At 40.2% G+C, this 26,243-nt stretch overlaps 1 protein-coding gene across 1 annotated transcript in view; it reads left to right on the top strand.

Moving 5' to 3' along the window:
• The first annotated feature begins 5,311 nt into the window (after positions 1 to 5,311).
• Positions 5,312 to 26,243, top strand: part of gucy1a2 (guanylate cyclase 1, soluble, alpha 2) — a 48,427-nt gene continuing 27,495 nt past the window's right edge. The window contains exons 1-4 of the mRNA XM_067594572.1: positions 5,312 to 6,728; positions 14,973 to 15,034; positions 16,065 to 16,189; positions 18,880 to 19,790. Of these exons, the coding sequence (XP_067450673.1) occupies positions 6,405 to 6,728; positions 14,973 to 15,034; positions 16,065 to 16,189; positions 18,880 to 19,790 (1,422 nt within the window). The 5' untranslated portion in view covers positions 5,312 to 6,404. The remainder of the gene's footprint in view (positions 6,729 to 14,972; positions 15,035 to 16,064; positions 16,190 to 18,879; positions 19,791 to 26,243) is intronic.

Below are 26,243 nucleotides of genomic sequence, written 5' to 3'. Positions count from 1 at the left end.
GTGTCATACCCTCTATTTTTCAAGCTCCCACCAGTTCTGCCCTTCCCTGCTCTCTAGCCCTGGGATTCAATTTCTTCCTCTGTGGCCTTGTGATCCTTTGCAGCTGTCACTTTAATTCTAAGAGGTTTCACTGTCATCACAGCCACAAGAACAAATGTATACACATGCACACAAATGCCACAGCATCACAACCCTCACACCTAGTCTGACACTCATACACTCTTCTCATGAGCAATCAGTCACCTTGCCCCGGCATGTGACCTCATCTTTTTTTTTCAGCTATGCTATTGGCTCTTTGATTAGCTCATTACTTTGGAGAGTCACCTTATTTCCAGGTTTCATCTCAGGCACCACATGGAGCATGGGTTCAATTGGTTAGTGCTGAATTTGTGTGAATCACAAAAGAATTGTTTTTATTGCACTATTTGTGTATGTGGTCAGTGGGGTGAAAAATCAGGATTTTCTCTCTTGCATGCTCTCTAGTCTGAGAGTAAATAGAGGCAGTCCTCTCCTAAATGAATCAATCCCTGTTGTTAGATAAGTAGAGGGTACACCATGTGGGAGATTCACAGGAATACATCCCACAGGTAGTAGTCACTCGGTGATATGTTGGATAATCTGTATGGAATGTTCAACACATTCACCGTCCCCTATGAGTAGCTCTGTTAGTATCATTTCAGGATTTTTTCTTCCTCATGTAATTTTAGTATCTACAGGGAAATATTATAAGGCCTTATTTTACAGGTCCCTTAAATTTACACTAATTCACTGATTTCCTGGCAATTTGCAGGTATTTAAGGAATTTTTGGGACAGAGTTGTAGTTTACAGAGAGGGTTGTGCAGTTTGCTACAAATAATAAGAAAAAATAGAAAAAAGTGAATGGGCAAGTGCCCAATCATTATATGTGGGTTGATTTGTAGTTTTTTTTTTTTTTTTTTTAAACAATTCTTTCCAGTGTGTAGTTTTGTATGATATATTAGCATATTAGGTTTTTTCCCAATAATTTCCTAAAAGTAGCTGCTGTGTAACTGTTAATTCTTAGGACATTTCTATAAAAAGGTTATTTAATTTGGTGGTCTATGGGGAATGTGCTCATTATAGAATTTTTAAGAAACAACCTTATATGGTAATATGTAGTTTGACACAGAAGACTACACACATAAAACTAAGTATTTTTTGTCTGTTAAAGAATTATTAAGTCTAATTTATTAAGAATTTTTGCAAATTAACAAAAGTATTTGAAGTATTACTAACATTTCCTAGCAAAACAATTGCCATCACCTGCACTATTTTTCAATCCACAGGACTGAAACGTTTGCTCTTGTAGTAATTGTTCACATATTCCTCAGTTTGCACTTATTCCAAGTAACATGGAACAAGAGTGTTTGCTAAAGGTCAGCTTTTTTTAGAGAGGTAACAGGTATATGATGAATACGGGGAAACTGACCTTCACTTGCAGGACTTAAGCTGTCAGCAAGGACACACAGGAACAGAGAAAAATGAATTTGTGTATTGTTATTATCACTATTGTAACATCACCTCGGTAAGACCTGTTTCACTGTAAGGATCAGCAAGCTGTGGCGACCATAATGTCTCTGTGGCTAAGCCGTAAATGGACTGTGGATTATTTATTGTTTATATGTGCATCAGAGGGCCAGGTCCGTTGTAAATCAGCAGTAATTCAGTTTGTCTGCCACCGCTATCACCCACCACTTAAATATGATGTAAGTGCAAAAAAATCATCCCTGAATCAAAATGTGCGTTCAAAGGTCAAATCGAAAAGTGATCATTTTCAGAAAATCCAACTGAATCTATAATGCAGTTTTTCAGTGCAACACCACAACATGTAATTTGCCACTCTTTAACCTTGTTTGTACTTTCTAACTCATCCCGTGGGACTGGACAGTAGGTTATTTATATTGCGCGAGTGACTGAGAGGCCGGGGTTCATGGTTAATAGCAGCGGAGTGGCGTGGAGTGATATATGGTTATGGCCAATTAGATTGGCTGGGGGCAGATTTATGACTGAGACAGCCATTTCTTTCTCCCTGTCTCTTCCTCATGCACACAAACACACACACACACCTCTGCTTTAGTGTTATTTTGCAGCCCCCCACACCACGCTGCTTCATCCTGCTTCATCTTATTTTCTCATTCACTCTCTGCTGCTCGGGCTCTCTAATTTCTTCTCTTTCTTATTTTTCCACCTTCTATTTATTGAATATACAGAGTCACACATGTAGAAGGGCTATTTGACAGAAAGATGAGGAACTATACAATGTCTAACATGCCTGATAACACACTTGCCACAGACACACACACAGGAGAGCTAAAAGATCTGAAGCTGTAGTGAGTACAAACCAATAAAACATTGTGGTTTGAATGTTAAGATAGTGTTACTGTATGTGTTTGAGTGTGTCTGTATGACTGTCTGCTTATCTCCTGTGGAAGGCACCTGGTTTTGACTCACTGGTGTGTGTCAACGTGGCTGAACCTTTTCTTATCTTCCTGCATTCCACAGCTACACATATTTCACCTTTTTCTGGCTTTAACTCTGCTCTGTTTGTCTGTTCCTGGATGGTTTTGTCTATATATGGGTTTGTCGCTTTTTGCCTGCATTTATTTGAAATTTCTGTGATTCTGTTTGTGTGTGTGTGTGTATTCTTCAAGGAGAATCCAGGCTTTTACACTCCACATAAATACAAGTGGTACCTGAGATGAGTCTGTAAATCTGTCTGCAAAACATGCTAGTTATTTCCTCCCTCTCCTCTCATGTATTTTATTTTTTATGGGTCTATTTACTGCAATGCTGTCAAATTTATTGCCTGATGTTTTAAAGTTTACTCTAAATGATCAATATCTTTGGCTTTAAAGTAAACTAGTATTACTTTGGATCATGACTCTGGAAGTGTAATTTGGCCATCCAGGGCAATGTTTACATATTTGTGACATTCAGATAAATGTTTTTGAGCAGTTACAGGTTGAAAATGTGAACAAAATGGCACAATATATTATTCATTCTATCTATGATAACATAAACTTAAACATATGGATGACATCATGAATGGATAATAACACCCATTGTTTCCATCAGTGCAGTTTAATTCTAAAAAGCGATGTCAGATACTCAGAGGATTGGACTTCTCCATACTTTATTTACATGATAATGTTAGTAAAATGTGATGTCATCCATATTAAATGTGCGTATTGAATGAAAATAACATGCCCAGAGGTGCCCTTTCTATCTATTTCCCTTAATTCCATGATAGCACAGAGCTATTGCCCTGTCTGCACTCAGCTGTCGATGGCTTGCTGCCAGCTCGAGGCAGTCCCTCAGCTGGTGAGCTTATCTTCTCTGGAACATTATTTATTCCATTGTAGTGTTGGCTTTATTAAATGCCCACATTATTACTGATGGATGGCAGACTGATTGGTAAGTGCAAGCGACCAGATAAGGAAAGAGAAAGGAGCAGAGAGACTGTTTGAGTGTGTTAAGAGTGTGTGTCAGTGCAGCCCATGTGTGAGAGAAAGTGAGTGTGTGTGTGTGTTAGAGAGAGAAAGAGCAAAATTCTATGCCATGAATTGGGGTCATGCTGCTCCAGAAAGTCAAATGAATTAGTATGCACCTCCAGGAAATGACACTGTGATTGGTGGGTGTGTGTGTGTGTGCGTGCGTGCATGCACTTATATGATGCATCATGTCTGTTTCGGTGTCTCTCTACTTGTCCCTTTGGGGCCCTTGATGAACAGACATGCTCTGCCAATCAAGGTCAAGGTCATGGCTGTGATTAGCGCCAGACACGAGCATCATCCTGTTCTCTGATGGGAGGCAACAAGCGTGCACCATTGCTGCCAGCTCCATTATCTGCCTGTGGAGCCATATTTGTCCTTGTTGAACACATCTGGCACATTGCCGCGAACTTGGCTTATTGGCCGTGACTGTTGTTTGATTACAATCAGATGTTGCTTGATTGCCACTTCCAGTTATTTAATTGGGGAACAATCACCTGTTTGTTGTCTGCAAAGGTGTCACTGTTGCAGGGACCCGTAAATGACACTATGTGGGAATAAAAGTGACATTTACCAAACTGCTTTAATTTAGATAGTTTATTTTGTATTATACTTTTAAGACAAATGTATTATGCAGAGACCAACCAGTAGGCCGACTAGTATGCTGGAATAATATTTCTGACAAAACAATCTCAAATCAAGGGCCATTTAATAGGCATTTCCCTGAGCTTTTAACCATTTTACATAGGCCTCATCAGCAGATGGAGTTTGCTCAGTTGTCATGGAGATGATCTGTTCACATGTGAGGCTCTAGCTGTTAGGATTTCATCCATAGCGCTTTTAGAACGTATCATCCATGTTGGCTTAAAGTTATGCAAGACAGTTTATTCTTAACCTTAGAAACAGTAGTTTGACGACACAATCCCAACTCAAGGTTCACTTATTAGCTTTTTGCTTGAGCTTTTAACTTTTCTTAGTATGCTGAAATGATATTGGCAGGCTCCAGGTTTTGTCAAGCAGTAATTTGACTTCATTTAATTTATTTGGGAATATGCACAATATAAACTAAAATATTATATACTAATATCTTAGTACATCTTTGATATTGTATTTAAATGGTGCAAATTAGAATGCAATTCCCTAACAAATTTGAAATTAACCAAACTTTCAAAACCAACTTACATGCAGTGAATATATGACTTGTGGGCACAGAATCAGTGTTTTATCATTGAGGACATCAATTTCCACCAATTGTTTATAGGAATAAGGATTTTTAACAACCTGAGGAGCAGTTGACATTATGTAGTCACACACAAGGTGTTATTTAAGGGCTGATTCTGGTGGTATTTTAGACTAAATATCTGTTAATTTGACCTTTTAGGGCAAGAATATTAGGCTATAATAAATCAAAATGTATAAAAGTGATTATTTCTCCTCCTGCCAGTGTAAAGACTTCGAATCAGCATTTTGACCATCAAAGGGAGATAAAATGAACAAACAGTTAAACGCATTGATAAAATAAAAATAGTCCAACAAAATTCAAATAATAATAATAATGAAAAAAATCCTTGAGTTTTGACTCATGACCTTAGTTTTTCTAGCATTTCCTGGTTATGGCCCTGCCTGGGGGGTCTGGGGCAGTTGTATCCTCATAGAATTTTACGAAAACGTGCTCTAATAAAAATATTGTAGCCATTTGGCCAATATCCGAACTAGGCACATAACTTCATGTTGAATTTTCTTCTGTCTACTCTCTGATTGGTCGTGGTTGTCCAACTAAAAGGGAGCATCGCGCTGATGCTTCCCACTGATGTGCACAGAACATCACCGGCGCGTGCTGCCGCTGGCTGACCGCTCTCTCTCTCTCTCTCTCTCTCTCTCTCTCTCTCTCTCCCTCTCTCCCTCCCTCTCTCTCTCTCTCTCTCCATCTCTCTCCCCATCTCGCGCACCTCCACTTTCCAGCCACCTTCGAGCGACGACCAAGAAGAGACAAGACGACAGAAGACGAAGGGGCCGCGGTGAGGGGAATACAAGCGGAACATGGACGAATGATGAGAGGACGGTCAGCTGGCAGACAGACAGGAGAACCGCTGTCGCAGAGGACGAGGAGGAGGAGGAGAAGGGACGGAGGAGAGAGGCAGGCAGGCGCACACATCTGCTGTGACTTTGGGGATTTCTTCACCTGGAGACGACACATTCTTCGGATGCCAAAATTCGCCGTGTGTGAGAGGAATGATTAACATGTGTCGGAATTACCGAGGTCGGCCAACATGTTGTCGAGCAGCGGCTAAAACGGCTTTTTAAGAATATCAATTACTGTGGCAACGGGTCCTTTATTATTATTTTTTTTTTTTTAAAATATTTTTCATTTCAAGCATCCTCTTGCGTGTGTTTGGCTTCCCATGGAGCAGAGAGGATTTGTTTTGGGGGTAAAGGAGGACGGTTTTTAGAAGGCGATGACCCCCTCTCCTCCTCATCCTCCCCCTCGTCCTCGTCCTCCCCCTTACATAAATGTTTGCGTGCCGTTAGTGCTCTCGTTCTCGGTCGACCCCCCCTCTCCCTCTGAATAGGTTTCTGAGTCTCACACGCAGACAGACGCATCTCATATGCACACATAGACACACCTGGACATTATTGCACGCGCGCAAACACAAACACCTTTCATGCATACATAAGTATACAGACAGACCTCACACACCCCTCCACCAAACCCTCTCACCCCCCCCCCCCCCCCCCCCCCCCCCCCCCCCTCACTATCTGATGAGTCCCCGGCGTAGAGGTGGACGTGGTACGGAACCGGCTGTAGCATCATCACCATTACCATCATCATCCTCAACACTACCACTGTCATCATCATCACCACCCTCCTCTTCCTCCTCCTCACTACCATCACCATGTCCTCGTCGTCGCGCAAGATCTCCTCCGAGTCATTCAGCAGCTCGGTGGGCTCGGACTGCGGGCTCGAAAGCCCCGGGGGAGACGGAGGGGACGGCGGCTTGGAGCCGGCGGAGGAGAGCCGAGGAGGCTGCCCCTTCTCTTCCTTCCCCTCCTCTCACAGAGCGGTCCTCTGGAACGGCCGCAGCCCCGCCGAGAAGCCGGTTTGCCCGGCGGGCGAGGAGCAACACGGACCCGGTGGACCCCACAAGAGGGTGACCAGGAGGAGACGGGTGAACCTGGACTCGCTGGGAGAGAGCCTGAGGCGCTTGACCTCACCCACGGTAGGCCCTCAACTCAGTCTTGATTGTACGCTACCTTCACAAAATATATTCCAATATGTTGATTGAGCCATAAATACTTAAGTGTTCTATAGGGACTTATTTTGCCAATGTGCCACCCATGCCATTGTAAATAGGCTTTATACACAGGATATCATATCTAACTTTATCTATAGTTTTAATGTAAATTGTAAGCTATGCCTCTTAAAATCTATTTAAAAAATGTATTAGGTCTAGGAGCCTAATTTGTTTGTCATTAGATGTGCAATTAGAGCTGGGCATTATTGACCAAATCAATGACTGTTTGTCCTTTCAGAAGGTGCTCATAGATTTTTTTTTTGTTTTGTTTTTTGAGAAACAGTCAATATGATGATGAAACAGCTGGAGGCATTTATTCCATTTCATTCAGCTGTCTCCAAAGTTCAGAAACAACACAGCCTTTAAAGCCAGGAAAAGACAACATTCAAGCTATTTACACCACATTACGATTCCCCAAATCCCAGACAAAGTCTTTTCTCACATCATGATACTATGTGTGCTGTGCTGTCTATGAAAAAAAACAAGCCTCTTTTCATCCTTAACCTCTGATATCCTGAATCATCTGGCAGATTATATAATAAATATGTTGTTGTGGGGGAGAGAGAGAGAGAGATGCCCATGCCCTGTCTGTGTATATGTTATGATGTGAGGAGTATGACAAATGGGCCTGTTTCGGTCTGTGCGTCTCTGTTCTATCTGTGTCTCACTTGTATTACAGGCTGTAATATAATAAAGCATCTATTAGAACTGAGCACAACTGTGATGGATGGCATGTGATTAGGGCATTTGCTATTGCATAGTCATTTGTGATGGTACAATAGTTTGGGATTTGATCGCATCTCCTGTATTGTAGCTGTTATGTAGTTGGTCAACAACAAAGTATATGGATAAAGAGAGACAGATGTCCAAGAGGTGGACACAATAGAAATGCCATATAAGAAAAGAGTTTGACTACATACTCGTTCAAGTAATATTAAGTTGAATGTCAATTAGCAGTATGTGTAAAACTGTACAAGAAAAGACAATTACCATTTCATAATTTATACCATATTCTGTTTATACTTTCATGAAGAAACTGGCCTCTCTGTCCTCAGATTTCTGTATAAACTGCAAAAGGTGAAGCTGCACCAGGAAATGTTGCACTTTGGTGGCTTCAAACGGGAAAACCCAACTGAAATATCATTAATCTAAACTGACTGACAAACAAAAACAAATGTTTTCCAACTCAACATAATGTGACTGAAGAAGTGACAGATCTGACCTTTTCTGGCCAGAGAGATTTCCTGCCAATATACATAGACCCCAGAATTCAGTCAAATATGGAAGTCAATCTCTTGTACAATGGATATAAGTCAGTAATATCAAGCCATAAATAATTGTGAAGTAGCCTACGGACAGTGACATACACAGACAGACGCTTGCAGTGTTATAGGAGTTTGGCCACTTTTTCCATCACTTCATCATTAGTTGTGACTGTATTTAAAAGTCCCCAACTCTGGTAAATACAAAGTGATTTTTGTTATATATGGGGGAAACCCCGATATTTCCAGAATTGTTAAAAAAACTGTCATTACAAATCTTTTAGTAGTATTTTTCTAATTCCCTTCAAGTACTCTTGAGATGTGGATTGATTTCCTGTAGTAATCTAGTGGTGAATTTTCTTCCTTTCAGTCCCAATTTTAGTTTCAACAAACTGCAGGCACATGTTACCTAACGGCAAATCCGATAACTACACCCTACTCTTGTGCTCTTGATGGCTTTTTGGGAATTTTTGGGTCCCCCCTGTACATACAGTATGTAATGGTCTCAGTAGTTAAAGCTGCCGTAAGCAATTTTTGACCACTAGGGGTCCTTCCTTTCCTTATCAACCTTTTATGGTTAAAATTTTAGTTACTAAATGCTTGTTAACACAAATAGAGCAACATGAGCATTACAGCTGCAACGATTAGTTCATTAATCGATTAGCTGTCAATGATAATGTTAACTGCCAACTATTTTGATAGTTGTTGTTTTGTTTCATTTTTTAAGAACAATATTTTCTGGTTTCTTTAGCCTTCTACGACAGCAAACTGAATATCTTTGGGTTGTGGACTGTTGTGGACATTTGAAGACGTCACCTTGAGCTCTGGGAAACAGTGATCAGCATTTTTCACCATTTTCTGATATTTTACGGACCAAACAACCAATCAACTAATTGAGAAATTAATCAACAGATCTCCTTTGCTGACCACCTGTAGAAATTCAGTTTAATATACACAGATGTTTTAGTACACATCTGATGTACATAACTGGGAGTCATTTGATTCATTGTTAACATATAAAATATTGAACATGAAAGTTGATTCTTGACCTTGGAAACAGCAGTTTAAGCAAAAAATCCTAACTCAAGGTCAACTAACTATACTAACAGACCTGCCAACCTGTTCGCATTTTGACGTCAAAATACGCTGGTACGATTTGTCACTCTAAACTATGCAAAAGGGTGGTGACGCCTGTGATTCATGCTGTGAGTTCAATTGTGCACATGTAGTACGCAAGTCTAACAGCAAGATGCAGAAGCGTCTAGCCTGCCGAAAAGGAAAAGAAAAAGAGCTCGACCAATCATTTCATTCATTCGCCCTGCCTTCACCCATTTATGTATTATAATAGCTGGATAGGGCGCTGCTGCTCAGGCTTGCATCCAATTTTTCCCAGAGGCCACTTGCGGTATTGAAGCGAAAAATCCCCCAGCAGCCCAAAAAGCATTTTCCCCATAGACCACCATTGTAAAACAGACGTCTGTAAAATTGTTGACAGGACACCTAGAACTGCAAACAAGGTCAATTATGACTCTTTCTATGATGAGTTTTTGATCCATGGAGGTTTTATATTTGTAAAACTTTCCTCGAGCCGAGAAAAGCAATTTAAAAATCAGTGACATCATCAACGACAAGCTATACAAGCTATACTGCAGTAGAAGCTATATTAATGCAGCAGTAGTGATAGGTTAGTGTGTAGCCTAAATGAAATTGTATTATTTGGTAAGCTATGTTTAGGCAGGTGAAAGACAAATGTAAATTTTTGTTTATTTGAATGTTTGTATGCAAATATTGTACGGTTATGGATATGTATGAAAATTATCCACAATAATTCATTGTGCGATCTGCAGTGGTTTGCACCTGATGCATCTAGGTTGCCAAAGTGGTACTCAAAAAAATTGTCCAGGGTTGGCAGGTCTGTACTACCTTTTTCTGGAGCTTTCAGCCATATCTCACGGGTATCACAGTTACTACATGCTGTGAAAGTGTGCACCATCACCCTAATAGTCACACCCTGTTTGAGTCTACACAGTCTACATTCGATGGATTAATGAATAGGTAAATGGATTGAAAACAGAAGGGTAGATTTTTTTGTGCCCTAGTCATTGCTTCTAATCGTGGGTTCATTGTTGAACTCACATGGGTTCCAGGTCTGTTTATGTCGGTTCTCCACACTACAGTGTTTTCATCAGACTACAGGAGGTTGTAAGAATAGGTTTCTGCAAATTGCAAATGCTCAGACTCGGTGGTCTCACTCCTGAGAGAAATAGATGTAGCAGAGAAAATTTGATCTTGTCAGTCTTTTTGCTGCTTGTGCACAAACTCGGCTAAAAATCTGAAGTTGGTGTATTTTAGAGCACTGATGAGAACCAACTTCAGCTCTCAGCTGCAGCTTAAACTGGCCCTGATCTTTTAATAGGTTTGTAAAAAAAATAGGCTGCAGGCAACACTTAAAGACAGATTTGTATAACACTAACTGGTGCTGATATCCAGCATTTACATGTGGTCAACATTATGGAACAGTCTGGGGCTGTGTGTGCCACTCTGTGTACATTTGCATAAGGTAACATAAGTATGTGTTTGTTTGCCTGTAATTGCAATTACATAAATATAAATTGGCATAAATTGGGCACCAGTGGAGCCTTTATTATCTAAATATGTAAGGTTCATATGATTTGGTCACAGGGACAGGAAGAGAAAATATCCAAGGTCTTTTTTCCAGTGTCTGAAGTGTGTTTGTGTGTGTGTGTGTGTTAATTTCATAGAAGCTGGACTGTGATAGATCAGCTTACACTCTGAATTTCAAATTTCTGTCTCCTATAGCGCAATTCCACTGTCTAAATATATTAATAGTTTAACTGCTGTGAAGCTGTGACTTCAATGTGACTTAAATGAAACTCATGCATACAGTAAAATCAGATTATTTATGGCAAGTTTAATTAAGTAGGCACAAAAATTATATATTCACAATTTTCCAAATTATTGAAATAATGTAATTTTTTTCTTTTTACTTATGAATTGATGTCAATATAAAATTTGAGCAAGTTATTTTTGGATTTATTATGATATCTGATATTTGTCTGATAGAAGGAAGAGGTGGGACTGAGTCTAGTCTTCTTCAGCAAACATGTTGAACGGGGCATCGCTGCAAACCTTGACCTCACGTTAGACTCAGAAATGTTTTTTGTTTTGTTTGTTAAAAGTGAGAATAAATCGGTGGCTGCAGTGTTATGATTTGGACTGCTTCACGTGCGAGTCAAGACATGGAGCCCCGTTAAGGTGGCACAGTTTTAAAGAAGTTTAAAAGAACAGACCATGATACACATACTGTAACAAATTAGCCCTTAAACATAACCAGACACATTCGCTCCCTCTCTCCCTCACGCACTCACTCACAATACACTGTTTATCATCTCTCTCTCTCTCTCTCACACACACACAAACACACACCGCCACTCACACACACACACAGTGGCTGCGTGCAGCGGCAGTGTCTGTTGTTGACAGCAATGGACCGTGACAGAGAGAACAGAGCATGCTCTCTGTGGTTGTCTTCACCCTGACCACACTGACCCAGAAGCAACAACACACACGCACACACATTTACATGTGAGCAAACATTCATTTTCCCTGTCCGTTTTGTGTATACACATGGAGGGTGATCATTAGCTTAGTGACCCATGATGCTGTTCAAAAGGGCCTGAATGTTGGCCACAAATATGAAAAGTGTCAGACAAATGTGTGAGTGTGCTTTTGTGTGTAAATCAGTGGTCACATCTTCCCTAACAGGAAATTGTTTTATTATGAAATGGATCTACCTTGTTTTTAGTTAAATACTCAGTTGGTCATTTAGCATTGAGTGAACAGATACTGGCTATTTTAATTGAAATCTCTCAGTGATTAGTCTTTCTCTATTGTTTTTATATGTTCCTTGAATAGGGCTTGTTTCTTGAAACGGGGAGACAAATTATTGATCTACACACTTTTCAGTGATTTCAATACAGAGAATAAGATTCATTCAAATCTCCATAGCCTGCTATTGTTACAGACTACAGTATTTTGAATTCAGGTTGGACTTCAGTAGACTATATTGATGCATCCTGCTAATGGGATTGTGAGAAACCAAAGCAAAAGGTTTCATCAAATTAAGGCTGCAACTAACAATTATTTTCATTATTCAAATTTCCGTTATAATTTCCCACAACCCAAGGTGGCGTCTTCAAATGGCTTGTTTTGTCCGACCAACTGTCAAAACCCAAAATATTCAGTTTACAATTATATAAACAGAGAAAAGCAGCAAATCTTTTCATTTGAGAAGCTGGAACCAGCAAATGTTGTTTATAACTAGCAGATGTTAATCTGGTTTCCTCAACTGTCCAGAGTTTACTTGCCTTATTCCTTTTTTGGCCTTTAGTTGACAGCATATAGTCAAAAGGTGTGGAGGGAGAGAGAGGGGGATTTGAACCGAGGGCGTTGCGGTTATATGGTACACGTCTTAGACCTGTAGGCCACCATGATACCCCTACTTGCCTGGTGCATCTCTTTTGCTTAGTCAGGCCAAAATACTCACCGATGCAATGGCTGCATTTTCAGAACTAACACCACAGTACTTCATATGGCATTAATTGTTGAACTATGCTCAGAGACAACCTCGAAACCCTCTGATACCAAGCAGATTGCAGCAGAATTGTTTTCTTTGTACCTGCTCTATTACTGGCCTCCTCCCTGACAGAGAGGCCTGATGTGTCTCATGCTGTGATTTATCTTGTGGGGTCTCATCTGGTGTATGAGTCTCTATTTTCTTTAGTAGTCATGGCAGCTTCCCAACTGAGCTGAAGCACCAATACCCACTGCTCTGTGACCGTAGACCACACCAGTTCATGCTAATGGAAATTTGGAGGAGGAAGATGCAATAAGAGGAGGAAAGGAGGAGCTGGTGCGCTGCACTGTGTGTGTGTGTGTTTGTGTAAGAGAGAATCAGTCACACAGACAGGCAGGAAAGGCCGATTCACATAGTAGAGAAGAGATGACTGAGAAACACAGGCAGAGAAAGCAATGCAGAGCAACAGAACAAGAGGAATGAGTGAGTATTGGTGAGATTCTGCTCCCCTCCCAAGGTAAAGAGACAGAGCAAACAAATGAGACAGACTGGTGTTGATAAAGAAGATGGGAACTAGAGAAAGAGGAGAGAGATAAAAGGAGAAGAGGGGTGTGTGTGTGTGTGTCCTAAAAGAAAAAGAGGAAGACTCTTTCATTTTAGTGGAAGATCTTCTCACCCCCACGTTGCCATGATTAAATGATACAAATGTTAAAATCTTTACTCAGTTAAACACATGAAATTTATTACAATGCTTCTGTTGTCGTGTGTGATTCTTGATTGGTCCACTACTGATCCATGCATGTTTGTGTTTGTGACCGAGTGAGATTAATGTATGACGCTATCGAGTTGTGCGTATAGTAAACATGCCAGTGATTGTAACAATGCGGACTAATGATGATGTATGTGTACAGTGTGTTTGCACATGCGTGTGTGTGTCTGGCTGATAACAGTTTGTGCCTGTGTGTTTGGTCATATTGTAGAATCCTCTGTGTGCACACACATGCTATACTGTGCATGCTTGGTGGTAAATGAGTAGATGAATCAAGGATGCGGTAACAGGAGATTGGCATGAGGAAACACTATTTTTGTTTTACACACGCACACACACACACACACATATGGACATTCAGGCAAACATGTAAGTTGGGAATAGAGAGGTGACAGAGAGAAAAGGGGAGTTTTTCTCACAAATAGTCTGTGAAGATACAGCCCACTGGGGTTTTTTTTGTGTTTTTTTGTTTTTCTTTTGCTATCAGGTCTTAACAGTTGCTCATATGAAGACATCTTGCTCCTGTTGATGTGTGGCTCTCTGTAGTGAAAATGTTTTTGTATCAGCAGTTGTTTCAAGTAGCTCTGAGTGCTGCAATATTCTCAGTTGTTAGTGCTGTTGAGAATATGTCCTGTCCAAACAGTCAGGTACAATATAACATGTAATCCTCAATTAACCCAAGAATAGAAGACCTATATTTTTATTTTTAAACACCTGCTGACTGACGCATATGTAGATATTTTTTCTCTGTCTGCACACACACTGTTTCTCTTATTTGCCTGGTGTTTTGACTCTACAACCCCACAACTCACCAATCTCTCTCTCCCTCTATGTCTCTTTTCACACACACACAAAATCACTCCTGTATCTGTCCGGAGTGAGCGGAGGCCTCGGTATGACCTCTCCAGCTGGCACACTGTGTTCTAGTGTTGTCACTACAGCCTTGCATTCGAGCTGTATCTCAGATAATCACATCGGACCTGTTCTCTGAGGCTTAAGCTGTCAGATATGCAAAATACATGACCTACACATACACACACACACACATCATTATTATTATTATTGCTAGTTAAGATAAATTAACACAAGATCATGCAATCTTCTGTCAAAACAAAAAATATAACCATATTTCTTAACAAAGAAATAGTTTATTTTTATCCTGAGAAAAGAACAGCAAAGTCAATCTTGGTTTGTGGAGTAAGGGAACATTCTGGGGTAAATCATACTGTATGTTTGGAACACTGCAAAACATGACAACTTGCACATTTTCAATTGCAGCAATGTACATATGCATCATTGTATCATTTAGTTAAGAGGTGTTATATATCAGTAATAATCAGTCTCTTCCTCTCATCACTCCCTCCCAGTTTTATTATCTTACCTCAACTCTTTAATGACTTTTAGCGTTTGAATTACTGAATATATGCAGTGTTTAAGCTTTGAGGTGCAATAAATGCAGTCACATGTGAATACACAAATAAATGCACGTGCACACTTAAATACACACTTGCTTGTCTAACATTTTTCACTTCTTTTTGCAGACTCAGACTGTTCAGGAGGCTCTAAAGCGAACTCTGCAATTCTACAGACAGCAAGAGATCAGGTAGGATTGTCTCTCTCGTTTTCCCTCTGCCTCGCTCGCTCTTTCTCTTTCTGACTCTTGTCCTCTTTCATCAATCTCTAGACTCATATACTCTCTGTCACTTGCTGTCCACCTGCTGACTTGTTCTACTGTCCCCAACACTCATTTTCTACCCTTTGCCTATTTTTCTCTCTTCTTTGTCTGTCTGTCGGTCTTCCCTGTCTCTGTCCCTCATCCTCCCATCCCCAGACTTCCTGTCTTCTCCCTCTCTTTTTTTTGATCACACAGACACAAATAGAGAAAGAAACACTCACATGCATAGAGACACACTCCATCAGCTCTTGTGTCTTCCTCTCTCTCACTGTCCCTCTCTGTCAAAATAATAGAACTCAGGATTCAGTCTGGGACAACATGTGATAACATTGTCTATGAAACACGTACTGCATACAGCTATAGACACTGGATCGGAACAACTATGGATTTTTATTTCTCTTTGGTGCTTGTCTTTTTCTCTCCTGTCTACTCTCCTTCACACCTTGGTCTTACTTTTTGTCACTCAATGTTTCCCTCTTTGATTCATGCACAGTGTAACTGGCCTCTCTGTTTACTTTAAGCTAAAGGTTATAAATGTAGTGAAGCTTGTGACTCAAATGTCACTCTTCTTATTGTCCAGCTAACAAAATAAATCTGAGTGGGAAAGTGAGAGAGCATTTCTGGCTCCTCCCTTACTTCCATTGTTGAGGTGACCTTGGGCACTCTATATTTGTATTTTCCAACCGCATCAGTGGATATGCTCAGTGACTAATGAATATGAATCTACACAATTAAAGGGTGAGGTCACTCAGATCACAACAACAACAACAAAGAAATACAAGTAGTATTAATGCATGCAAACATCTGTCTCTGATTTATGCCATCACCCAAATAAATTAGAGATAAATGGAATTTTATTAGCGCTTATTATTAGCTTATTAGCGCTTTGTTAGTTCTTCCTTTTTGCTCACGGCTAATCATGCTTGTTCTGTGTGTGTTTGGTTTGTTTCTTTCACAGGTGTCAGGATGTTGGTAGTGAGGAGAGGCGTAGGGAGAAGAGAGAGGAAAAGTGTCCATTTCTAGAAAATTCTGGGTCAGAAGAGGATGTCCTACAAATCCTGCAGTACATGGCCACCATACTGGGTAAGAATGTGATGTGAAGTAAGAAGTGTGTGTGTATTATTGTCTGTGAGCATGGCAGCTCGCAGGCAAATGATACTTTGGATAAAATGCTATATAAATGCAGTCCAGTCTTTTTATGTTGTATCGATTGTACTGTACTGTGTTATTTTTATTACATACTCTTTGCTCTCATGCACGTCCTCAGTATTAGTATAAAATGTATGTGTGTGTGTGTGTGACACTAACACACACAAGCCATCCCCTAGAGGCTAGACCTCTAAAACACATTGTAGACACATGTAATGAAAAAGGAAGATATAGTATCATGACCTAGCCAGCGTGCATGCAAATTTACAGATGCAAAGGCACAGACACACACAGATACTGTATGACTCAGTCCCAAGGCTTCTACTGTCTCTATGGCCCAACATTGAAACACACACACACACAGACACAGACCATGTCTCGGTGAGTCACTCAGTACATCTTTGTCCTCCTTCCTTTCTTTCCTACACTCCTTTTCCTCCCTCTGGTCCTCCTTCTATGTCCTGTCTCTCTGTTGTGCATTAACTGCACATTACTACTGTATTAGTCAACTTCTCTGTCCTTCAGACCTCTTCTTATCTACATTTTTTTAACCCTCACTCTTCTTTTCAGCTTACTCCATGCTCCACCTCCCTCTCTTGTCTTCTTCTCATTGCCTGCAAATCCTCTTCTCCTCTCTCCATCTACTTCTACCAAGCCCATGGTTTCTTTTATCTAATTTTTTCCCTGAAACTCTCTCACTGAGTTGTAAAAAAAAGTCTTAGATTTACATAAATAAAAACAAACTGAGTTTGTGTTATGCCGTCCATTCAGTTTGTGCTTGCTATTTATGTGTAATTAGAGCGCCTGCGTTTACTATGGCATTTCCAAATTAGCACCTGGGACAGCCTTCCATATACATTCTGAGAGTAAAGCAGAGCAAGGTGCAGTTTAGTTTCCATACTTCCATCCATTTAATGCTGCTTATCTGAGTGCAAGTCATGGCAGCAGCAGGCTAAGCAATTAGTTCAGACATCATTCCCCCTAAACCACATCTTCCAGCTCTTCCTGGGCAATCCCGAGGTCTTTCCCAGCCAGATGGGACATATAATCCGTCCAGCACGGTCTGGATCAGCCCCGGGATCTACACCCACTTGTATGTGCCTGGAATAGCTATAACCACAGGGAAGTGTCGAGGAGGCTTTACTACTACCAGACCCTGCACCCTCTGCACCACACAACAGTCCAGTTACATGCCAGCATCTCTGCTAATGCCACACCTATCTGGCTGTCCATCTCATGGTCCCATCTTACCTCTCTCACCTGTGTATACAACTCTTAATCATGGTTAACTGATCAGAGCACAGGAGAGCTTTCATAGTGGGTGTGTCAGTGGCAACCTATTGGTTCACTGCAATTTTTACAGTCAAGGCCGACTGCATTTTTTTACCTGCTACAAGCAAACATGTTTGGATCAGGTTAAAGTCAAAAAGCGTAAGCCAGATCTACAGTGTTTTATCCTTTATTTGGCTGAATTTCAATTAAATGCATGGTAAAAAGAAGGTTTAAATCAGATGATGGTACTTATGCTAGTATGGCATTATAGATTTGCTATTTGAAGAAAGGCATTATTTTTTCACTTCATAGAATTCCTACAGTCATCTGAAGGTGACAGGACAGATATACAGTATGTGTTTCCACCTTGACCAAATTGCCACTTCATTATTCTGCTAGTAAAACCACAAACTTTTCTGTGGTCTTCTGTACACCACGCTGTACAGTTAGCTATAAATTGATATTTGATATGCCAGCCCCTAATGCACCCACATGGTCCTTAGGTGTGCAGTGCACCTGTAGCCTTGAAAAAAACCCAAAAGACAGTACATGCATACATAATCTGTGCAGTTTGCATGTGTCAGTCATTTGTGAATGTATGTATGCTATTTTTATTCAAGTTGTAAATGTGTATCTGCAAAAGTCAAAAAGTTGTTTGTGACAACTGCATTTTTTAATTGTGTCTTCAAGACTAAGTCACCTGCATTGCTTGCTGTTCTCTCTTTAGTTTGTTTAGTTGTCTAAACCTTTTAATGCCTCCCTAATTTTGTGTATTTTCTTGCACATTTTTGGATTTTTTTCTGGGCTACAGGTTTATTTATATTAAGTGTCAGTTTTAATTTAGCTATAATCCTTTAATCCTATGTTATTCTCAGTTATTATACAGTCAGTAGGCATGTGACATGATTATTTTGTCTCATCAATATTCATTATTTTAGCAAGGCTTTGATGTTTGATTATTTTGAACACTGATTTTCTGTGGTTGATATGCTTAAAATGATTTTTGCTGATTTTAAGTGTAGGCCAAAAAATTATCATGGATCAAAGGTAACATTAGATTTCCTGTAAAAGACAGGAAATTATTATACACTCTTTCATGTACTTCTTAAGGGACTAAGTGTTCAAGTGCAGAAATTTGTGTTGGAAATAACTTTTAATGACCGTGAACCAAGTTGAAAGCTTGCAGAAGGACATGCCTCCTCAATCATACTGCTAATACTTGATTGTGTGTATTTGAACAGGTATATGACTGTGTATCACATCTATAACACTGTTAATCTGTATATAATCTAGAGTGCAATGTCCAGTTGCTGACACTAGAGTCCTCCTGTTTTACATCTCCTCTCTCCCAGGAGTACCATTCTGTGAGCTGCGAGAGCATTTCGGAGAGGAGTTCTTTGGCCTCTGCTTTGAAGAAAATGAGCGCGTGCTCCGGGCTGTAGGCGGCAACCTCCAGGACTTTTTCAATGGTTTTGACGCCATTTTGGAACACATTCGCACCTCTACAGGGCGCCGTGCCTCATCTGAGAGCCCCTCCTTCCAGTGCAAGGATCCCTACGAGGAAGAGACAGGGAGAAGAAAATTGGACAAAGTTGGAGAGCGAGGACAAAGAGATGGAAGAGGGAAGGTGTTGCTTCTTCATTGTTTCAACCCTGCGCCTGTTGTAGGATTGGTCATGCCAGGGTTGATCAGAGCTGTTGCCAGGCGGATCTTTCATTCAGAAGTTGAAGTGGAAGAGGTACCACCTCTAACTCCATTGTTGCCCAATGAAGATGCAAAACACACAGACGGTGACTCTGTAACCCCAACTCCGACGGCGTCCCCCTCTGCGTCACCCTCCTCCTCCCCATCTCCTCCCTCTCCTTTCCCAACCTCTGCTCCCACGGTTTGCCTGTCCTTCCAAATCCAGGAGACATCCCCTCCCTCCTTCTCCTCTCTCCCAAACTCTGCCTCAGTGTGCTCCAAGAGGCCTCCCCTCTCACTTTCCACCAACCCCAGTGATCTGCGCATTGGCCTGGCCACGTTTTGCCGTGCCTTTCCATTTCACCTTGTTCTGGGACCTCGCATGGAGCTACTGCAGCTTGGAGAGGGATTGAGGAGGCAGGCTCGCATCGAGCCTCACCGGAGTCTCTCATTCAGGGACTGTTTTGAGATTGTCTCACCCAAGATGGAGCCTTCGTTCCAGGGCATCCTGCTGAGGCTTGCATCACCATTTACCATTCGTACCAGGCCGGACACCACACAGGCTGGCACCAAGGAGAAGGTAAAGATATCATACCTAACAGATGGTGCTATTGCTCAAATCCTACATTTTACCACATATTATAAAGAAAATTGCATTGATTTTTTTCCTTAAATCTACAAATCCCCTGTAGAGACAAAACCCAGTAATGAATTTAATCAAGAAACAGTATTGTCCTTGTAGCCACAGACTAGTAGTCAGGGTCACATTTCAGACGTCTATGAGTTATTATTAACAGCTCCACCAAGTAGTGATTTTTCCCTCTAAACTTCTCACATGGTTTCATTTCAATAAATGTTGAAATGATCCAATATTTCAGCAAATTCAAAGATTAGAGAAAATTTCAAAAACTGAAAACAGATTTGTGTATCAAAACGTTTCGTCTTTCCCATTAATCATCTCATGACCCCTCAGATTTATCTGGTGACCCTTTGGAGGGGCCCGACGCCTAGGTTGGGAACCACTGGACTAAACTAGCTAACTGTATATGAAGTAGTTCAAACTAGCTCCATCTCCAGCAGCTACAATAGTTAAATGCTGCTTACTGCTAATACTTCTGTAATTTTACTTAAATAGGATTTTTCATGCAGGGCTTTTACTTGTAATGGAGTATTTTTACATTGCTGTATTGGTACTTTTACTTAGGTAAAGGATCTGAGTACTGCATATTCCTGTATTACAATGAACATGGCCAGGGTAATTTATTCTAAAAATGGCTCTGTCGCTACAGTTTTGATCACTGGAGAGTAGCTCCATGTTGGGTAGACATGCCCTAAACTTAATAAAAACCACCCATTTTATGCATCTTTAATTAATTGGTCATTTGGATCATAACTGCACTTTGTTTTACAATGCGTTCACCCTGTGTCATGGTCAACCACAGAGCCTCCTGTACTGGAAAAAAGTAAAAGAAAAAAAAAAAAAGGGTTCTCAAGCATCTCACCATCTCTTTGCTGTTAAGCTCCCAAATCAGAGTTCCCAGTGTTTCATTTGAAATATGTGGAATGCAATACAGCCATGGAATAATTTTCCAGTTTGTTACAAATGTCAGCGGATAAAAAACCACAGTGTTCCCTCCATGAGGATACATGTCAGGACAGAGCGTAATGTCAGAGTTTGGTACATATTACTAATACAATAATTTAATCATCTGTTGGAATTGGAAAGTCTTGTTTGGAGAGTAGCAGTGTTATTCTCTACTATGAAAGTTTGGCCACACCATCTTCAAAAATCTCACTGTGGCACTGTTTATACTGAATGACATTTCATGACACACCTGTAAGCCTGTGATGTTTTTGCATGTTAGGAGAGAGGTTTGAATTGGTTTGAATTTGCCAGAAACAATTAATCAATCTGAGTTGCATGCTATATCCAGTTATTTATTGATTGCATGGTCTCCACAGGCTGTTAGTGACAGCACCAAACACCCTGATGCTAAACAGAACTGACAGAGAGGAGACTGATCAGTCCAGCCGCAGCTCTGTGCTGTGTATACATTTGTGTACGGATGGGTGAGTTAGGTGTAGGTTAGGTGTACCCTTTGATCCACCACAAAGGTATAAAATAGTTTCTGACAGTTTTGGTTACAAATTTGTACCAATTTGTCCTGAAAGGTGCAGTTACTGAGAAAGCACACTAGGTGGATGGGAAAGGTGGGAAGGAAGCTGGTGACGGATCATGTCCTTGTCACATCACTAGCAACTCCTCCTCAAGCCAAGAATGGGAGTGAAAAATACAATAATCAAAACAAACAAATGAATTAATAAGGATAGTTTTCTCTCAATATTGTCATATAGAGGTTGTCACTTTGGGTACATACAGTACAATAATTGGTAATTTTACAGCACAGATGCTGGACCAAGAAAGGATACGCTAATGTACTTGTAATTTACACACTGTAAGTGTAGCTGAAGTAGCTCTCAGCCATTAGTTCAACATAGTTCTTCCTGGTCACAATTATTGTTTTGTTAAGGGGTTTGTAGATTTGTGTTTGCTTTGTGATTGTTCTTCATGTTTTCTTGTGATGTGCTTCCTAGTCGTCCTATGTCTAGCTTGGGGCTAAATATGTAAATAAACCAGACAAATGACCAATGCATAAGGCTAGCTCTTGCTTAAATTGACGTGTACCTACTATTTTCACTCATGTAGGCAAAGCAGCAGTATGTGCAAAAGGGTTGGGTGAATTTAAATGAAAATTTAAAAAATAATTGGAGCAGGGACGTGCAGAGGATGTTAGAGGGGCAGGGGCCCAAATTCATAAAAGACATAATACACAATGACAACTTCACTGCTGACTTTAGTTAATGCAGATTAATTTGACGCTAGAAACTCAGATTAACTTCACTAACACTGAACACACCTCATTGGCTGTTTTTTACAGAAGGGAGGAAAACATCCTTAATTTCGTCATATTTCTTAAGTGTATCATATCGTCATTATCTTGTAACTTGTGGGGGATAAAGATGCATACCTTTTTCACAACTTCATAACTAACTTAAACAACTTGGGGAAATGGGTTACATGACAGTGTCCATACGATAGTCTGTAAAAAAATATGGATGTAGTCACCGTGACGTCACCCATTGCTTTGTGGACTGCCGTTTTGAAGCCTTGAATTTTAGATATTTGACTGTGGCCATCTTGGATTCGACTGTCGCCATCTTGGACTTTTGGAGCCATAAATGACCATATTTGGACGAAAGGGTGGAGCTGACCCTAGCGCTAGCTGATACTGGTTAGCATGGTGCATTTACGATCTATTGTTCACTGTTAACATTAACATATACTAAGTCTCTGTCAGCTGTACTCAGAAAAAAGATGAGGCACTGAGTATATTGTTGTGTCACACTGGATGTAGCAGGAATAACAGGAATTTATTTATTTATTAAAAAAACACCCCAGAAAAGGTGCACTTTCTCTCTAGGAGACCAAATGGACAGGTGCTCAAGCCCCCTTTGAGGTCTATCTATGCACGTGCCTAAATTGGAGGGTGTGGTAGTCAGATAATTATCCTCTCAACGAGTTACATTATGTGTCTTGTAGCTTTGAAATAGCTCTGCAAGTCAAAAAAGGCTCACCAACTGGAAATAAAGCTTCTACAAACAGGAAATTAATATTGTTTTTTGGATCATGCTGAGTGGCAAGACATAAATACACAGAACCACAAATCTGCAGCCAAGACAGATGGTGCGGTTAAAAGTCCTGTCATGTCATGTTTTCCTTCTTTGTCATAGTGCTGTTTGCACTAGTCTTTGCTCTGCCACAAAAATAGAGCCCACAGACAGCTAGCATACTCACAAAACACTCAAACCAGTTAAAAGACATTTCGAAACAAACTTGATACAATAATACTGGATCTGCAGATCATTTCAAGTAATTTGCTGCAATATGTAAGATGATCAGGATGTGCTGCTGCTTCGTCTTTAAATTATGTCAACTTTGAGTTCTCCATATGTTTAAATGCCGTAGAGAATATTCAATAGTCAAAGGATTATGGAGGGCAATACATTGTGGATACATTTAGATATTGTATTTAAGCATGTGCTGTAAAAGACTACTAAATTATGAATATATTTGATTATAATTATTTTAAATGGTTGTTGGTTAATATAATTTGTCATAGTAGTCAGTATGTCACAGTTTGGGAACTTGGTTATGAGACATTTTCCGTTCAAATCAACACCACAGAAGTGATTCATTCATGGGCTCTTCTCATGAACATTGTTTGCACTGCAATGTAGGGCCAGGATGATGTTTCAGGCTTGTGTACACAGAGCGCTAATCGGGTGATTTCGGTCTTGCTGTGGCCAAATAAATCAATCCCAGGATTTAGTGCATTAATCTGAACAAATGACTATGTAACATAACTACGTAAGTTCACATATCCTCCATATATGCATTCACAATAACTCACAATTCTGACATTCCACATGCTTTCAGGAATAACAGCAAGATTTCCCTCTTCACAGTCAGACCTTGAGTACCACTACAGTACCTCTCAGTTTGAGCTTTCATCCTCTCTCTGTCAGTCTCCATCACAAATTCACTCGTTCTCTCTCCCTTCCGCCTTTAACCAATTTCTCTCTTTTCCTTCTGACATATCTCTCCTGTCTCCTCTCTCATGTTCCCAGTTTTTTTTATTTTCTCCCCCTTATGTATTCAGACAGTAAATTAATTTAAAAAGGGTTTTCAGCTGTCAAAAATGGAAAAGAAACAACAGATGTTCAACAAATGATTTCTCTTTTTTCTGTCTTTCTCTCTCTCAGTTTTCCACTTTGCTATTAGAGTTCCCTGATAAGAGTTAAGTCTTTTACCCTGCTTTTCTATTTCAACTTGTGAGCTTGGCTGGAGGTCGGATCACAAATGCAATATAAGATTTATAGCCTCAATATCTCAGTTTATGTCAGTTTTTCTTATTTTTAATTATATCAGTGCTTTGGGGTTTTCAGGGATCAAGGACATAAAATAGAAATTTCAATGTAATTCTCAAATGTCACATGAACTCTGGAGTATACGTAAACTTTTAGTAGACTGAAGTATCTGTTTTTGATTCTGTGAAGCAGCCTTACACTATAAGAATTATAAGAATCTGTCGTCTTTGCCTTTCCCATCCAAAGACCACATGCAGAAAAAATGCTCCAACTTATTGACTCTGGTCTTACTGAGTTAGTGTAGTTGTCTCCTCTCCCATTTGTATGTGTGTCACCGCTGATCAGACCTGGCACGGCTGAAGTTTAAGTAAGACACTACCTCCAAACCCCAAGCATCAATCACCAACTAAACACTGAAAGATTTGCATTGCAGTATGCGTTGTGGAGCAGGGTGGGTGGACATTGTTTTTTTCTTTATTTTTACCATATGAATCTTGTGTCACCTGGACAGAGAAGCAGAAAAAAGAGAGAAAGAGAAGGATGGGCTGACATTTTCACTAGAAAGGGCAGCGAGAGAAGGCGACAGGCCAAGGTAAAGAGTCCACACTCCCCTGTGCTGCCCTGTGTGTGTGTGTATTTGAGCGGCCTGTAGTGGATTTTCAGTTTGACTTCTTTCCTGTCTCTGCCCAGGGACATTGCCTGTGCAAGAGACATCCAAAGACCTACTGAAAAGGTCAAATCGCATCTCTCTGTCTCTGTGTAGTGTGTGTACTGTGGTCAGCACAGGGGGGGGGGGGGGGGGGGGGGGGGTGCATACAGGTTGTGCTGTCAAAAACTCTCTTCTAACCAGCGCATCTCAAGCATCAAGATTCCTTCACAGCCCAGTTTCCTACATCCTTTATACAATCCTTTATTCTTAGTCTTCTTTCCTCCTTCAAAACAGAAGTTGGAGCAGGTTTTGGCACGCATTAGCATGTTGTTACACTGACTAAACTAGATTGTATTGCAGTTTCTCAACACAGTGAATTTTAGGATTATTCATACGAGTTTAAAAATTGATTAACTCAACTGACCTGATGGAGGGCAATTATTGCTATCGTTCTCACTTTTTGAGGCATATGGAATAATGTTTGTTTTGGATACAATTTTGGGGTGTTCACATGCAAATTTGTATTTTTTGTCTAACTTCTTCCTATGACATTTGTACTTTATTCAATTAGCTAATTAAAAGAGGAAGATTGTGGACAAGGAACATTGGGGTAGGGGGATAAAGTCAACATCTTGCTTGAGGGGCCATCAGGATGTTCAACTCCGCATTTTCACATTATTTAACAAATGCAACTGTATTGCTTTTGTAGGGTTTTTTGACTGAGGTTTGTTGGTGTGTGTGCACATGTGCACCTGTGTGTCTGAGAACAAAGAGAATCTTGACATTAGCACCACCTTTGATCTGTTTCTAGATAAATCACTGATGTGTTGGTTTGTTTGTTCAGTGGAGAGTGCTTTGAAAATCACTGCCCTCTCTGTCTCTACTCTTCATAAATTTACAAAGCAGAGTGAATGAAACAGAAGAGAAGAGGAAAAAAAGTAATGAACATGACAGATATATTTTTAGTATGATTGTTGAAACAAAGATAAAGATAAATATGATCACTGTGTGGATACTTTGCCTTTTTTATTCTCTTTCAGAATTACCACTTCAATTGGATTAAAAAATGATCATGAAGTAAGAGAAAGAAAAAAAGAGCTTTCTACTATCTCACTAAAGTCCATTTTAGTCACACATAATTCAACATTGGGCCTGGAGACAATGAAAACAAACCATTTGGCTAGCGCTGTCCCATTTACAGTGATGTTGATCAATGTGTTCTGTTCCTGACAAACTGAGTCTGAGGTGTCCTAAAATGGCCACCATACTAACGGTGGCCGCTTTATGAGGGTAATAATGTTATAATTAAATAAATGCATCGACCTCTGTATCACGCTACAAACTGCTGCAGTAGGAACATTAATAAGAATAAAATTGGATGAATCACTGGCTTATTGACCAATATAAACAAGTCTTCCAGCTTTGGATGAGATGATTATGGGGGTAATGGTGCAC

Source organism: Thunnus thynnus, chromosome 7 (assembly GCF_963924715.1).
Source record: "Thunnus thynnus chromosome 7, fThuThy2.1, whole genome shotgun sequence".
Taxonomy (NCBI): domain Eukaryota; kingdom Metazoa; phylum Chordata; class Actinopteri; order Scombriformes; family Scombridae; genus Thunnus; species Thunnus thynnus.
This window is presented reverse-complemented; position numbering and strand designations above follow the sequence as displayed.